At 42.3% G+C, this 17,565-nt stretch overlaps 1 protein-coding gene across 5 annotated transcripts in view; it reads right to left on the reverse strand.

The window, feature by feature from the left end:
- Positions 1-17,565, reverse strand: part of MCTP1 (multiple C2 and transmembrane domain containing 1) — a 663,759-nt gene that overhangs the window by 383,953 nt on the left and 262,241 nt on the right. For all 5 annotated transcript variants that reach the window (XM_075181055.1, XM_075181045.1, XM_075181079.1 and 2 more), the window contains 2 exons: positions 9,051-9,130; positions 5,828-5,939 (listed from right to left, as the gene is read on the reverse strand). In XM_075181055.1, the coding sequence (XP_075037156.1) occupies positions 5,828-5,939; positions 9,051-9,130 (192 nt within the window). The remainder of the gene's footprint in view (positions 1-5,827; positions 5,940-9,050; positions 9,131-17,565) is intronic.

A 17,565-nucleotide genomic window follows, 5' to 3' on the forward strand; every position in this document is an offset into this window, starting at 1 on the left:
GTTTGGTGGGAAATTTCCTATGGAAAGTTTTCAGAAGACGAGGAGCATGTAAATCAGAGGCAGAAACCCATGAACACTCCTCAGGAACATAACCTTTCCAGTCCACTAAGAACTGTAGAACTCCTCTGGAATGACGGGAATCCAGAATTTTACTTCATATTCCGGCTGTTCTTGAACCACATTGGGCGGAGGTCTCTCAGTAGTGAACAATTGATTGGTAACCACAGGTTTAAGGAGAGAGACATGAAAAACATTTGGGATGCGTAAAGAGGAAGAAAGCTTTAATCTGAAAGCCACAGGATTGATGATCTCGGAAATTTCAAAGGGACCAATAAATCTAGGAGACAATTTCTTGCTAGGAACTTTAAAGCGAATGTTCTGAGTAGACAGCCACACCTTATCCCCTAGAGTGAGACGAGCAACTGCCCTCCTCTTTTTGTCATACACCTTCTTGGCACAGATAGCGGATCTCCTCAAACTGGTCTTCACTAAATCCCAGATGGTTGAAAAGCTGCGAAAGAGAGAATCTACCACTGGAACCTCTGACTGAGGAAGAGCAGAGAAGGCTGGTAGTCTGGGATGGCAACCATACAAGATAAAGAAGGGAGAGGTGGAAGCTGCTTCATGGTAATGATAGTTGTGAGCAAACTCTGCCCAGGGAAGCAGATCGACCCAACTGTCTTGATTGGCAGAGACATAAAAGTTCTTTCGGTCAATCCATTAGTCTGGGGATGGTATGCAGAAGAAAGGTCAAGTTTTGTTCCTAGTTTATGGCAAAAGGCTCTCCAGAATCTAGAAACAAATTGAGATCCCCGATCAGAAACTATGTGCATAGGACAACCATAGAGCCGGAAAATCTCTCTAATAAAGAGATCAGTCAAAAGGGGTGATGAGGGAAGACCCATGAGGGGAAAAAAGTGTGCTACTTTAGAAAAACGGTCAGTAGCAACCTAAATAACGGTACATTCCTTAGAAACGGAGAGGTCTGTGATAAAATCCATTGATATATGGGACCACAGAATATCAGGAATTGGTAACGGGGTGAGAGGGCCAACCGGGTTTTTCCTGGGAATTTGGTGCTGGGCACATATTGAACATGCTGAGACGAAGGCTTTAACATCCATACTCATGGAGGGCCACCAGTATTTTCGGGAAATTAGCTCCCAGGTCTTCTGAATGCCCGCATATCCAGAGAAGAGGGAGGCATGAGCCCAACGTAATAATTTGGCACGTAGGTGTGTTCCCACAAAGATTTTACCAGGAGGACAACCTCTTCCAGTTAGAGAAGTGCCAACACACAGCTGGGATACAAGATTAACTTGTTTTTCTCCGAAGACTCAGTATCAGAAGCATCAAATGAACAAGAAAGGGCATCCGCTTTGGAATTGTTAGAGCCTGGACGAAAGGTAATGTTAATATTAAAGCGGGAAAAGAATATCGCCCATCTGGCCTGACGAGGGTTCAAGCAATGTGCTGATCCTAAATATAACAAGTTTTTGTGGCCGGTGTATACTGTTACCGGAAATTGAGCACCCTCAAGCAAATGTCTCCACTCAGAAAGGGCCAGCTTGATAGCTAACAGCTCCTTATCGCCAATTCCATAATTCTCCTCAGCAGGTAAAAAACAGCGAGTAAAAACCCCACAGGGATGGAGTCTACCATCAAGATCTCTTTGAGACAGTACAGCTCCGACCCCAACAGAGGTGAAGGATGTGTCCATCTCTGCGAAAAAAGGTCGTTGACAGTCAGGTTGTTGAAGGATGGGAGCTGAAGAGAATAAGGTCTTGAGTCTCTTAAAGGCTTTGATTGCCTCTGAAGTCCAAAGTCTGGGATTGGCGAACTTGTGTGTGAGAGTTGTGATAGGGTATACTAATGAGGAGTATGCCTTGATGAATTGTCAGTAATAATTAGAAAAACCATTGAGTGACTTTAAGGCCGGGTGGTTGTGGCCAATCCAAGATGGCCTTGAGTTTGGACAGGTCTATTTGAAGTCCGGTCTCTGAAATAATATAAGGAAAGGAAAAGTAGGAAAGGTAATCTTCTTTGCTCAAAGACACACTTCTTGAGTTTACAGAATAGTTGATATCTCCTCAATCTACTCAGAACCTCGTTTACATGTTTACGATGTGACTGTAAATCTGGAGAAAAAATAAGGATGTCATCTAAGTAGACCACCATGAAATGATAAAGGAGGTCTTGGAAGATTTCATTCATGAAATTCTGGAATACTGCAGGGGCATTACATAACCCAAATGGCATGACAAGTTACTCGAAGTGTCCATCACGAGTGTTAAATGCTGTCTCCCATTCGTCCCCCTCTTTTATTCTAATTAGGTTATAAGCCTAAGGTCCAACTTGGAGAAAATGGTAGCATCCTTAATTCGGTCAAAAAGTTCAGAGATCAAGGGCAAAGGATACCTGTTCGTTACAGTAATGGAATTGATAGCTCTGTAATCAATACAAGGACGGAGGCCCCCGTCCTTTTTCTTCACAAATAAGAGCCCCGCGCCTGCCGGGGAAGATGACTTTCGTATGAATCCTCTCTTAATGTTATCCTGGACGTATTCGGACTCCGCATTAGTCTCTGGAATAGATAATGGAAAGACACGTCCTCGAGGAATGGGCTTACCAGGCTGTAGATTGATAGCATGATCCCAATCTCTATGGGGCGGAAGTTTAGTAGCCTTTTGTTCACAGAAGAAATCTGCAAAACTCCGATATTGGGTAGGCAGTAATTGGGGATCACTAAGTTGAGCACTGATCTCAGGAAGAATGGGAACCATCTTGGTTAAACAATTGGTGTGACAAGAGAACTCCAAGATAGGATGTCACCAGAACGCCAGTCCACTTCAGGGGAGTGAAGATGAAGCCAAGGGAGACCAAGAATAAGAGAGTTGACGGCTTTGGGAATTACTAGAAGGGAAATAGTCTCACTATGTAGCGCTAAAATCCTGAGTGTGAGGGGCATAGTCCTATGTTGGATGAGTCCTCCAGTAATTCTCCCTCCATCGATGGCTGTAAGAGAGATTGATATCTCCCAAGGCCAAGTAGAAATAGCTAGTTGAGAAACGATGGCTAGGGAAATTAAATTGCCGGCGGCTCCGGAATGCAGCAAAGCAGGAACAGGGTAGGAAATAGAACCCACCACAACCTTGCAGGAAACGACAAGGATATCCTTATTACAGGAAGAAGAAAGGATATGAAAAGAGGGACCTAACATAGCCTCTCTACTCGACGTTAGGCTCTGTCAATTCCCCGGGCACCTGGGACAGGTTCCTAAGAGATGGCCCCCTTCACCGCAATGCAGACATAACCTGTTCTTAAATCTCCTTCCTCTCTCCTTGGACGAAAGGCGAGTCCTCCCAAGCTGCATGTGTTCCTACGGAGTCTAAATAGATGTCTGAAAACTGGGAGCCAGTCGATAGGGACCACGTCGATACTGTTCTTTCTCCAAACTTCATTCCTTGAAGTGAAGATCTACCTTGATACACAAGGAGATTAATTCATCCAGGGAGGTGGGAAGCTCTTGAGAGAGCAATTCATCTTTTATATGGTCTGAAAGACCCTGCCAAAAAGTAGCTATCAAGGCTTAATTATTCCACCGAAGCTCTGAGGCCACTGTTCTAAACTGAATAGCATATTGCCCCACGGAGAGACTTCCTTGATGGAGACAAAGTATTCCAGTAGCAGCGTTGGGTACCCAGCCTGGCTCGTCAAATACCTTCTTAAAGGTGGAGAGAAAATTGGTGTAACTATGTAGTAATGGGTCATTTCTCTCCCAGAGAGGCGATGCCCAGGCTAAGGCCTGACCTGACAAAAGGGAGATGATATACGCTACTTTAGTTTTCTCAGACAGGAAGCTGCCAGAGAGAAGTTCAAATTGTATTGTGCATTGGTTAAGGAACCCTCTGCATAACTTAGGATCTGCATGAAATGTAGGTGGGTTAGGAATGCGCAGAGAAGAAGCCTTCTGTACAAGCGAGCTGGAGGCAGTGGGAGCCTCTGAGGAGATGCTGCAACTCCGGATGCTACTACGGTAGCCTGCAAGGTGTCCATTCGAGGCTGACAGCCCTTGTAGAAATTTAAGTAGCTCCTACTGATTAGACTCCTGTTTCTCCACCCGTCCCAACAGGTGCTGAAGTAAAAATCCCTAGGAGAAGGGTCCCCCCAGTATCCAATGGTCAGAGCAAACTGTAACAGAATTGATGGGATACTTGCCCCACTCTAGATTAGCGCCGGTTGGCCTGTGGTGCGGAGTCTAACGAACCACCTGGTGTTCACCAAGAACTGCCGCAAGGTGGGATGGGCTTAGCTGCAGAGGTCCGCAGGTCTGCCTCTAGAGGTAAGGCTGAGGGAGATGTCCAAGGTCAGGTAAGCCGGAAACTGGTACACAGGTGAAACAGCAGAATCGTGTTCAGGTAAGCTGGGTCTGATACACAGGTGAGACAGCAGAATCGTGGTCAGGTAAACCGGAACTGGTACACAGTTGAGACAGCAGAATCGTGGTCAGGTAAGCCGGATCTGGTACACAGTTGAGACAGCATAATCGTGGTCAGGTAAGCCGGGTCTGGTACACAGATGAGAGAGCAGGATCGTGGTCAGGTAAGCTGGGTCTGGTACACAGGGGTAGGAGAGCAGGAAAGGTCAAAACAGTAAACTGGTACACAGAAGGACTACAAAGCCCAGATCAAGGTACTGAGCTGCCCAAGCGTCATAGCGAGGCTTAAATGGAAGGCTGATTTGAATTCCCCGCCCCGCTGCGCGATCACGTGACACAGCCGATACCCGGAAGTGAGAGCCGAGGCTTCAGCGATCGCGGCGCAGGAATGGGGAAAGGCATGTGTAACAGTACACAGGAATCGGTATGCTGATCAGGACGTTTTTCTTTTTTTAAAATCGATGGTAAAATTGTTAAGGATATCACATTGGTGCTATCGCCACCAGTGCGGCATAAACTCATAGAACAGGTAGAAGAGGTCTTCACCTTTAGCAGCCGCCTTTCCTGTAGAGACTGGTTATGCTCACAGGTACTCGGGTGCCCCCAGGTTTTATGCTCAGAGTAGTATGAGTTTATGCTAACACGGCAGCGCACAGGTACAGGAGGTAGCGCACGGTATAGTGGCAGGCTAGAGGTCAGCGGACTGGACAGAGCACCAGAGAGGATGTCAGGCACAGGCAAAAGGGTCAAGGTCACAGGCACACGTTCAGAATCCAGGGACAGGCGATATGTCAGGGTCACTAGCACAGGTTCAGAATCCAGGGACAAGCGATAGGTCAGGGTCACTAGCACAGGTTAAGAATCCAGGGACAGGCAAAGGTCATACACGGGTAATCAATCACAGGTTCCACACCAAACAATAGAACAGGAGCAGGCAGCAGTACTGGAGACAGGACGCTATAACCGGCAGTGAGGCTCAGACCTCACTGCCTTAAATAGTACTAAGAGCCATCAGGACAGAGGAGGACAGGGCTGACAATCAGCCTCAGGAGCCAGCTAATTAATTACTAGCTAGAACTAGCATAGGTAATAACATAAACCAGAAAGCATGTATAAAAATATAAATAAACCAGTTTAAATCATATGAGAGCTCCCCCTGGTGTTGGAGGATGTCCCTACACCTTCCTACACCTATGACACAAGGGTAATAATAACAGAGTATAGAAACTAAAGCAGCGCACGGCTGCTAGTTCACTCCCAAGATGCGGTGTACCGCCACGGCTCCTGATAATTGGGAGAAATTTTGTATAGTGTGTACCCAGCCTAAAACAATAATAATGGCATTCAAATCTTTACCATCAATTATTTAACTATATTTAAATGACTCACCAAATCCATGCAGACATTATCTTTCTGGGACAGTAAGATAGATAAATGTATGGTTCCCAAAACATACTCTGGGTGCTGTGGATCCTGTAAGTTTAACGCAACATCTTTTGCACTGGAAAGATAGAATGAACAGATTAGAAATATAAAAACTGTCAGTAATTACTGATTTATCATATATATATAATGACTGGTACTATGGTAGATGTTTGGTGAGCAATAGTTTTCTTTGTTACACCTTTTATATGCAATATATTTCTAATGAATTATCCATATTATATCTTGTTCCACATTCAGAAAAAATATATTTTCACAAAAACATATTATTATTCTTTTCTGCAATACATGTTAGTACTGAGACAGTGCAACATAACCCAATACAATTTGCCTTGACACAAATCATCCTTGATCTTATAATTGATAGGAGTACTGCACAGTAACCAAGTACATACCGATGTATATATAGCCTGAGTTTTATCAGCAATGCTCACTTGACACTTGTGCTTATGTTCTTAGAAAAGAAGTTGTTTCTAATTTATCAGTTTTATATATCTGTATAATGTCCCTTCCTTCTTGGAAATGTCCCAGTTTTTCAGTATTAACCAACTGTACAATAATATTCCTATTTTTCTTATGTTAGATGCAATTCTAACCATCCATTCTTATTCTCCAGGCTTTAGAAATTAACATTTATTGCATGTAAAACAAGTTCACTATTATCATACATAATAGACTCAAGGTTGCCTACTTTACTGGAATGTCAGTGACACTCCAGACTCCCCAGAGAGACGCCATTTCTCCTGCAAGGGCATGTGGGTAGGCGGGGATGTGCCATGATGATGTCACGTCATCAAGTGCCATTCACCTCAGTGGGCAGAGCTGTGATGATGTAAATTGCATCATTAAGCCACGCCCTTCCATTAATAACCCCTCCCACATCTGCTGGAGAGCAGGCATGAAAGGTATAAGTATGAGTAAACATGACATGACATGATGGGGATTTAAGCACCCCAAGATCTATCGAGGCAATATCATGCATAAACCTATGTGTGTGTTCCAGCTCAGCAGCAATGTGTCCCTGCAAAATATTTTAAAATGTTGGCAACTATATATCACAAAAGGCATAAGGACACACTCAAGGGAATTTTGCAAATGAGAAGTCTTTATTGTGAAGGCAAATATATGTATCTATATCTATTTCTTTTTTTTCCTATTGCTCTTAGGGTTTTCTCCACAATTGAGAATGTTTCATTCTATTTCTCTGCAATTAATTTAAAAGATAAGCTAAAATTAGGGAACAAGCCTTCTTAGAAGTCTGGGGGAGTTTGATGGAAACAGTTCTACAAAACTACAGATTAGGAAATGATTTCAGACATGCGGCTGGTGTGAAACCAGAATGCTCCAAGAGGACGCACCTATTCAAATTTTATTTACATTCCAATATACCTTATATGGTAGCAGATCCCCATGACCCCCCTTTTCCCCATTGTTTCTTTGGAAGACCTTCCTGCTATCCCTAGTAAATTGTTTAGATGTATATACATTTCTAATGATAATACCACAAACACTGGAGAGACAAGTACATCTGGATAGGATACCTGCTTTGACCTTGAATCAGTGGTGAAAGTGGGCTGGTATATGGTTGTATAACATACCAAAACATCTACTGCTTACATTCCCATTACATATACACTGACACTTCTAAAAATCCCCTTCTTCTACTGCTCTGAATTTAAACTAACAAATTCCATTTACTTACATTCCCATTAAATATTCCATGCTGCCACTTATAAAGATCCACTTCGACCCCCTGCTTTGAGTTATATGATATAATATATAATGCCTTAGACTACTTCCAAATTAGAAGATATTCATATTGAATTACTTGTTGCCTTATACTAATTACTGGAATTTGTATACGTAACTATTAGTGGTTGCTTCATGCATTGTAATGTCATCCTTATCTTTTCTGTAGTATATATGTCTACAGATGCCATAGGTTTACATGTTTCATTATGTCTCCACAATTTCAGAGATCTCTTATTTAGAGGGCAAATGAATCGGCTGTGATTCATTTGAAATATGTTCTGATCTTTTTTGTGCATTCACAAAAAGCATCATAATCCCTAACACATTTTTTTGTCTTATTGACATATGAGAAATTCCAATTCCTTTGCTAAAACCTGTGAAGTTATTGGGTCTGATTCAATAAAGAAAGTTAAGCAAAACTAAGGCATAACCATATTGCATTGGATGGGAAGATACATTTAAAATGTGGGGACAGATTTATAGTTGGGGTAGGGCATGTCCTAGATCGGCTTTAAATTTCAGTGTAAAAACAAGCTATCTAGTATTTGTGTGCTACATGAAGAAACAGCCAGTTTTATGAATGTTTTTTTTAAAAACGTACATTATATTTATTTTGCGTTCCCTGATTAATCAGACCCTAAAACTCAAAGAAGGGGAGTATTTATTATTAGGAGAAAAGCCATTTCTCTGACGAAAACAGATGTTAGTCCTTCTCCCCATTTACCACACCCCCTGCCCATGATAGCGGGTCTGTGGAGTGCAAAGCATGGGGAAGCCTATTTACCATAGACAGCGGTGGTACAAATACTTCCCAGGATGACGGAAAAAAAATATTTTTCCGTTTTTGATGATATTAATATAATATATTTTTTTGTGCCACAGATTTGCATCGCCATTTGTAAAGACGCACATTTTCTTCCTTTGGATGATAGGCAGGTTCTTGCAAATCAGGATGCTGCGGTAACAATCACACTCTCTGTGCAACTTTGGTTCAGCATGAAAAATGTATGAAATGTTATTGTTTTAAACAAACTACAAATGGTGAAGAATAAATCTGTTTAATATTAGAGAGTCCACAAACATGACATTTAAAATAAGATAGCACCATTGTCTTCCTGCAGTCAACTAATAATTCAAAATCAGGAAAAGTTCAAACTGAGCTGACATTTGCACTGTATAGAAAGTACAGCACATAAAATACATTAGTAGCACAAACCCATCTGAACAAGAGTGCCATCTTACTGCAATTTGGCTTTTAGGGAAAAAAAACAAGGCCAAATGGTATAAAAGCTACTGTACACTATGCCAGGGATACATAAATGCCCTTCCCTGGTATGTAAATGTATGTAAATATGGTATGTAAATGTATGTAAATATGGTATGTAAATGTATGTAAATATAAAAATAGGTCTCTTACCTTTGCGGTACTAGTGTTGTGAGATCGAGAAATGCTGACCCAATAAAGTCATCTTGCAGCCCAAAATCATAATCAAACACCTGAAACAAAAAACAACACGTGTTTAGTACTGTCTGTAAATATGATGAAGGATGATGATTCATTCAACATATTTTTTTGTTCATTCTGTTGAATCGCTACTGAGAGTACTGCAAAATGTAAGAAAAAAACAATGTTATATCATACTTGCCAACTCTCCCGGAATGTCCGGGAGACTCCCGCATTTTGCGAGAGTCTCCCGGACGAGTGTGGCAATCTCCCTGATAGGAAGTGGGCAGAATTCGGTTTAAACGCCGCGAATCACCAGGAATCGCGGCGTTTAGCCCTGCCCCCACTGTAAAATGCCGCGATTTGCGTCATTCCATCACGGGGCCAAAATGATGCGATTTCGGCGCCCCGCCCCCTGCACGCCCACGTCCCAGCCGGCATCTCCCGGAAAAAGAAAAACAAATGTTGGCAAGTATGTGTTATATCTGACACCCATATATCCACACTTCAATGCATCCTAAATGCTGCTGCAAGACTGATCTTCCTCTCACGGCTCCACATCTGCTGCACCACTGTGCAAATCCCTACACTGGCTCCCTGTGTCCTTCAGAATCAAATTCAAATTACTCATCCTTACCTACAAAGCCCTCAAAAACAACACCACTTCATACATATCAAAATACTCTCCCTTCCGCCCTCTTAGATCAACCTCTGACCTGTCACCTGCGCTTTGACTCGTCTCTGATAACCACCTCTCACTCCTGCCTACAAGACTTCTCCCGTGCTGCTCCCCACTTATGGAATTCCCCACCTCGCTCAATCAGACTTTCCCACAGCCTTCAAATCTTTAGATGCTCTTTGAAAACCCATCTCTTTTTTTAGAGGTGACCTTATCCTCAATAACACTATTCACACTAATTCACCCTCACAACTATCCCAATCTCCACTCTGAGCCCCACTCGCTCCTCTTGTTTCAGCTGTGCTTCCCTTTAGAATGTAAGCTCTCTAATGAGCAGGGTCCTCCATACCATTTGTTTTCATGTCTCCATTCATTTTGTCTGTATGGTCTGTTCTTGTTTTACGTATGTCTTGTTTTATGTATGTCCTTGTCTTCCCTACTGTACAGCGCTGTGGAGCACTGTGGCGCCTTACAAATCTACAATAATAATAATAATAACAATGTTATGCCGGCTTGTGGCTTACTTGGTTCACTACAAATATCTGTTTATTTAGAGTGTTTTACTGTACTTTGACTCATATCACGATACCTAGCAGCATTTCCAACACAAGGGAACACCAAAATAAAGTGTATAATGAAATCAAACAAATTACTGATAGGCAATAATCATTCTTAAGTACTATAAGGGGCATAAATTGTTAGATCTGCCCAGAAACTATTATGTTCCACACCTGCACTTTAACTTTTCTTTCATTTTTACTCTCCTCGACTCTAAATGAGAGAGGTGCACTTTCTTTAAAACTTGAAAAGTCAAGATGATCAGCCAGTTCACTGGCTGATAATGGTGTCTATTTTGTAATGAAAACCCCAGATGCCTCCTGAGCTCCCCCTTAGCATGTAATGATAGCCATGTCTTGGGAAGAATCGTGGGCAACCTGGTGGAAGGAGCCCTCGGCTTCCCCAAAAACCTATTTATGGCTGAATGATCGTTTAGAAGCCCTTTTTACAACAAAGTGAGAAAACAGGTTAATAGGCTGCAGGGCCCACAAAAACTTAGTGAAGGTATCTGAGGAGGGGGTAAATACACAGGAAACCCCAGCATCGGAAGAGCTGTGAATACTATATCTCAAATGCACTGTAAACACAAAGTGGAAATATTTAAAAAATAAAATATACATAGGGGGTTTTCCAGCAAAACAAACAAAATCTAATTTGAACCTGCAAAACCCCCAACCCTCTTCAAATTACTGCAGTAGTCTCCTTTCCAATATACAGGAGAGGGGGTGGGACAAATTTTGTTTAATTTTTACAGTTTGGGGGCCTACATGCAACTGGGCTGTGCAACACCATGTACCATGAATCTTTCCATTCTACCCATGCTGCCAACTCCTTCACTGGAATCCTCCACAGAGGGACATACCAAAATACTCAGGTGTACATGGTTTGAATGAAGGAGAATATTGTTACAATACAGTACTATAAGGAATGCACTGGAAATAGAGAGATCCTGAGTCTAACTTGAGCTGGCACTTCCCACATCCAGGGTGCGGAGTCGAAAATTACGCGGGTGGATCCTAGCAAAGAGGTATGGTCCTCACAGCGTGCACCATGCAGGTCGATGTCCCTGGGGTGGGTCTTAAGCATAACCTGAGTGTAGTGGAGCGAGAACTAGTAATGGATACAATCCCACAGATAGGCTAATAGAATATTCAACAAGGACACAGGGGACTCAGACAATGCTGTAAATACTATAGCCATAGCTAACAGAGATACACTTTTTGGCACCCTAGAGGTGCCAGATGTCCAGGGGGTGGGGAGGAGGTTAGAATCACGTGACTGTAGTTATAAAGGTCCAGTGTGCATGTCTAAGATGTAGGTCAGGAGCAGTTGCTGCTGGAGATAAGAAGACCCGACAGGGCTGTGGAGAAAACCTAGAGAAGTGCGTCTGATACTAGAATCTGCCTCAGTAAGTTTGGCAATTCCCCTGTGACTGGACCACTGATAAATAACTTCTGGTATGAATTTATTTAAAGGAAATAGCGCAGGGCGCTTATTTATATAATTGCACAAGCACTTATGTATGATATTGTGTATATGTTGAGATAGGAAATCGTTAATTCCGAGACCAGGGTAGAAAATGTGTTTTTTCTGTTTTAACCTTTCTAAAGCAAATGCCTATTTCTGATGTATATATCTGATACAATGAGCCTTTCTTTACGAAGCCTTTTGTGTATTATGATGTGAGGAAATGGCTTGTTTTGAGGTTTGTACTTTTTCTTTGGGAATGTGTATTCGGCGACTGAAGAATTCATGCCAGTCAGACCTTTTGACTTGCTAGTGGATCTCCTGCCTCTGAAATAAGATCCAGGATATCACAGCAAGGTTTTTAAGAATTCCATACCTAAGAGTAAATATTAGTGACTTTGCAATGCATGTAAATCCATGTTTGTGTAAACAGGTTATATCCTGATGCTAAAAATAGCCTGGGTCTAAACAGTATACAAGGCACTAGCTTGTATTGGAAACTTGTTCTTCTGGAATCATCTGACCTGCTCACTGGTACCTTTAACCAGTGTGAGCAAATAAACATCTTGCTTCAACGACCTGCTTGTAAACATCTTCAATATTTCTGTATTCCTGTGACCTGCAGATTAGACCCTAAATCTAATCCAATCTCCGGCTGTCTCTGAGGTTTGGACCCAAGCTTTTCCAGTACCATCGCTCTGCCTGCTACCCATGCAGCTCTGGTCAGTGTGATAGGCCAGGGGGGATCCATCCACAGCAACCCTGATGCATAGTAAGAGGCCCGGAGTTACCAGCACAAGTGTACCAGCACAGAAGTACACTAGCAGTAACAGTTATCTAGAAGGAACGTGGTTCTGAGCGCCATAAAGGAGCTCAGTGGTGGCAGCATTGTAAGACCCTCCTACTGCGGCAAAAGGGTGCATTTGGGATAATGTAAGGGAACAGGAAAAGTAAGCCCAGCCGGTTCCCAGCAACAACAGACAGGGTGGCATAGGCAGTCCATCCTGTCACCCCCCCCCCCCCCCACTTCCGTTCCTCTATGTTCTAGATAGAACAGCTATCAGCATTGCCTGAAAACTGTTCAAATTCCTGTCCTACATTGACCTCTGATTATCTGTCAATGTTCAGTGCAGGGCAGAAACATCAGTCATTGCTTGTATGGGGAGGATGAGAGAGAGGTCAATGCAGTGATTAAGTATATTTGGCTCCAGCTACAAGCTCTGCACCAGATATGGCTATCCACATTAGTCTTGGCACCAGGTGTAGCTCACTTTGGTTCGCTTGCCTTGCTAGTTATTTAAGGAACCAGAGTTAGATCTGGAAGGTGCTGGGCAGGTATATGCAGTATGCCGTATGCTCTGGATCTGTGAGCGTAATGCAAGCCTTGCACCATGAGAGAAATAAGGAGGCAGAAACTATAACATTATACTAAGTTATGTACTAAGATACACTTTCTTACCATTTACTATATCATAAACCTCACACACATACCTCATGACACATTATCACATCTCCCACACATTGAGGGCCCATCTTATTTTAATAGAAATACATGTCTTAAGTTTGTCTTATAACTTACTGCACTAATTACTACACTTCACTCTCCCTGTTTATTTTGTACCTCTGTCCAGTGCCGTGTCTAGACTTCTGGGGGCACAAGCAAGATGTTAGTATGGTCATTTCCAGGGGCTGGGGGAGAGGGGGATATCAGGGGCCTCCCTTATAGCCTGCTAAGATGATTCTCGCCCTCCGGACTAAAATTTGCCAGCCAGCCCCTGGCCCCTTCCCAGTATCCTCACTCTTTGCACGTGATGCTGTGAGGATAGATGCCCTCAATACAAGTGGGAAGGAACTGTGATTATGGACCAAATCTAGGAGGAAAATAAGACCTGGGGGTAAATGTATCAATGTCCGGATTCTTCAACTCCGGCGAGATTGGCGTCTTCAGCGCTTAAATTTAAAGCGGCACTGCCTTGTAAAGGGAAACTTCCCTTTACAAGGCAGCGCCGCTTTAAATTTAAGCGCTGAAGACGCCGATCTCGCCGGAGTTGAAGAATCCGGACATTGATACATTTACCCCCTGGGATCCATGGCTGGGTTCCTATAGGAGATTTGCATGCAGGTGTGACATCAGAATATAAGGGGCCACCAGCGTCCACTAACCCATGCAGCATGGCTTGTAACATTGTCCCTGTGCAAATTGTGACAGTATGTGCCGTTCAGTTCAGCCATGTCTGAGTCTGGCCCTGTCTGTACTCAATGAATCTGACCTACAGCCGCTTTGCTGACCGAATCAATATTCATGGAATTACAGCCTATGAATTCATTGGAAATTATTGGCATCATAAAGGTAGGATGGGTTGGACAGAGTGAGGACATTCCTTGCTGAGTACAGATTTATACAGCTGCACATAGTTTTGTAAAGTAGTTCAAAAACAAAATTTTACAGAGTGAGACTTTTTAAATGAAATAAAATAAAAGGATGTAGATGGTACATTTTTAGGGTTGTTCCTTGCTTTGCAGAAAGATTTACTGCATTAGTTACATATAATACAGGAAATCTGGACCCATGGGAACTAGAGCTCGTCATACGGTGACCCATGATTACCAGTTAAAAACAACAAAAACATTAAACTCAAAGTTAAGTGAAAAGTATCAGACTGCTAATGAAGTACTTGGATGCAGATCAGCATTTACCATGTGAAACCAATCATAGTCCTAAGAGAAGATAGACACCCTCCTGTAAAACGTTCATCATTTTGGAAAGTGGCGGTAGGTGCAGCTGATCCAGAAGATGGGGGGTAAGTTCTGTGGCTACTGCTATACTGGCGCATAAAGCTATAGAGGGCAATATGAGGCTATATAATAGGGTCCTGTGAGGTTATAGTGGGGCATAAAGTGGCATCTGAGGCTATAAGATGGCATGTGGCATATGAGGGGACACTTAAGTCTGATGTCCACCATATTCCATTTCTGTCATTCTATGCGCATTCATTATTTTTTTTATTTTGCTGCATTTAAAAATATATTTTTTTAAGTAGTGTGAATGGTAAATATTATTTTTTTTGTTCAATACGTTCACATCCTTTTGGCATACCAGGGACGTTTTGTGTATTTTGAACATAATATGGGGGGAATTCAATTTCTCCCCGACCCAACGCTGCGCTAAGTCTTTTACCGTTAATACGGTAATTTTAGCATAGATTTCTGCTCTCGGCTCAGGGAACCACGAGCAAAAACCTGGCGTTAAAATTGCCGCACTAACGGTAATTACGTGAACTATTACCGTAACATCTGTTTATAGTGTGCAGGCCGTGTTACTTATTACAGTAACGCGGCCAATTGAATCATCCCCCATATGTATGGCACACCATATTCTGTGTTTATATTATTGCCAATTTTACTATTTGTATTATACTACATGGTCACTAGATGGCGACATTGCTCCAGTTTTGGCCAGTCTATGTCGCTTTTGTATGTGTGCAGCATTTCATTACATTTCTCAGACTGTACCTAGAAATGTGCTTCTCCATCAAACATGGGGACCTGTATGATGAGACACAAGACCACCAGCTCTTAAATGGAGAAAAATTAAAGTTCTTTTGATACGTGAAAATGACTTTGTGCCCCTCAACACATCAAGTAAACACCGCCCTTTACTGCACTGTAATAATATCACTCAGCATAGAAAAATCTCCCTATTGCATCTGCTCCTACTGCGTACTTAGCAAGAAACACCCTCACTCCACACACCTCCTCCCACCAACGATACAGACTTCTGCTCCCCTGAAAACCCAGCAGTCACTTTCCCTACATCTGGATGATCATGTGCAAAACGAGTCACAGTGGATCAACACTGATTTGTTCTGCATTTCTGCCATAAATTAACTCCAGCGAGTTAAGATATTAAATATATATGGTCTGTGTTATGGTTCACAATCTGTTGTGGAGTAATTTCACTGATTTTATATAGAAAATTCATTGGTCTGTTTGTTTGTTTGTTTGTTTGGTTATGCATTCGGACACCCCTGCACCGATTGGGATAAAACCAATGCTAGCTGGTCCAGGTGGATCCTAGCCATGTTTTAGGGGGTTGGGTTACCGTTGGACCACTCGTTGGTATACGTTGGGTAGAACTTTGACCCGGAGAACCTGTTCTGAGCCTTCCACTGGATGGATTTGGATGAAAAATTCACAGATTGGTAACATTGGTAACATTGGATCCCAGAAGACATACTAGGGGGTTAAGGTCCCGGATGGACCTCCCGTTGGTGTACGCTGGGCAGAACTTTGCCCTGAGGAGCCTGTTTTGGTCCTTCCACTAATATAAAAACAAAAACGACACTGGGCAGCCACCTCATTGGAAGAGCTGCTAAGCTGCTTATTATTTTTAAAATGTTGACAATTAGATCAAATTCATTGATAACTTAATAACATGAAGATTTAAACCTGGGCAACGCCAGGTACTTCAGCTAGTATTTCATAAAACAAAGCTAATTTGTGTTTGTGAAAACTAGAGTTTCTTGCTGCTACTACGACGTGACTACATATATGTGCTTTTTAGCCTACAAATGCGGCAATGCAACAAAAACTGCTATTTGATGTGAAAACTGATAGAACAAATTAGAAGTAATTAATAATATATTTCTTTAGTCCATGAACCATGCGATTGGTATGGGCTGATCTGAGGAAACATATGGAAGATGTAAGTGAATGATATTTGATAGTGTTACAATGCAGGCAGTAGGAGAAGCGGCAGTATGGCGTACCCCCGTATACACCCACACTTCAACTACTGCGCTGGATTATATATAGATAACAACCCATGGTTACAACAGATAAGAGCAGGACTGGGTAAGCTCTGGCTCTCCAACTGTTGTAGAAATACAACTCTCAGCATTCGGAATAGCTATTTGCAGTGGATCTGATGTCAACTGATGGCGAGGCATTGGGGGCTACACACAAATGTTATAAACATCTGAAGATTTGTAAACTAAGATTACAATTAGTTACAGACCACTACAGTGTATCTATCTAGCAAACGAATGCAGACTGATACAAAATGTGCGTTTAGTGAATTTACGGATGTAGCAAGCATTAAGCTAACACGACTTCGTCATGCAGCACACATTGACTAAGGAAACCAGACATTACTTTTCATGAGGTTTCAGTTTTCATTACCCTTTTTTGACAGAAGTTAATATTATTGAGGAAATTAAACTCCACATGTGTAGGCATTGCTTTCATGACCTCTCTGCATGCATAGACTAGACCACTACTGTATTGTACAGTAACATCTGTAATATTGGGACCACAGTACTCTGTCTTACTGTACCAAGTATTCCGGTCAGTACATTGCATGTATGTCCCTCTTCCCTGTAAATTACTTTATGTTTGTTCAGTGGGACATAGTACAGACACCAACGATTGCCACAGTTACAACATAAAGCAGCAACTTGTTCATCTTCATCTTCTCTGCTGGCTCCTAAAAGACAACAATGTGTTCATACAGCACAACACACCCACTGGTGTTTTTATTTGCATTGTGTTTCTTTTTTATGCTTTTTTGCTGGTAAATGCATCAGGAATACATTAGCTTTTTATATTTAATGAGAATGCTAGTAAGAAGAGATGTCATGTGAAAGATGTTTTAATGGCGCCAGAAAAAAAAACAATAAAAACCCGTGGGATGAGTCCTGCCAGGTTAGTCACAAGTCCAAGTTGCTGACTGTGGGATTTGAACTGTGTTCACCCGCATCTCTCTCGGGGGTTTATTGCAGTGAT

This window comes from Mixophyes fleayi, chromosome 1 (genome assembly GCF_038048845.1).
Source record: "Mixophyes fleayi isolate aMixFle1 chromosome 1, aMixFle1.hap1, whole genome shotgun sequence".
NCBI lineage: Eukaryota > Metazoa > Chordata > Amphibia > Anura > Limnodynastidae > Mixophyes > Mixophyes fleayi.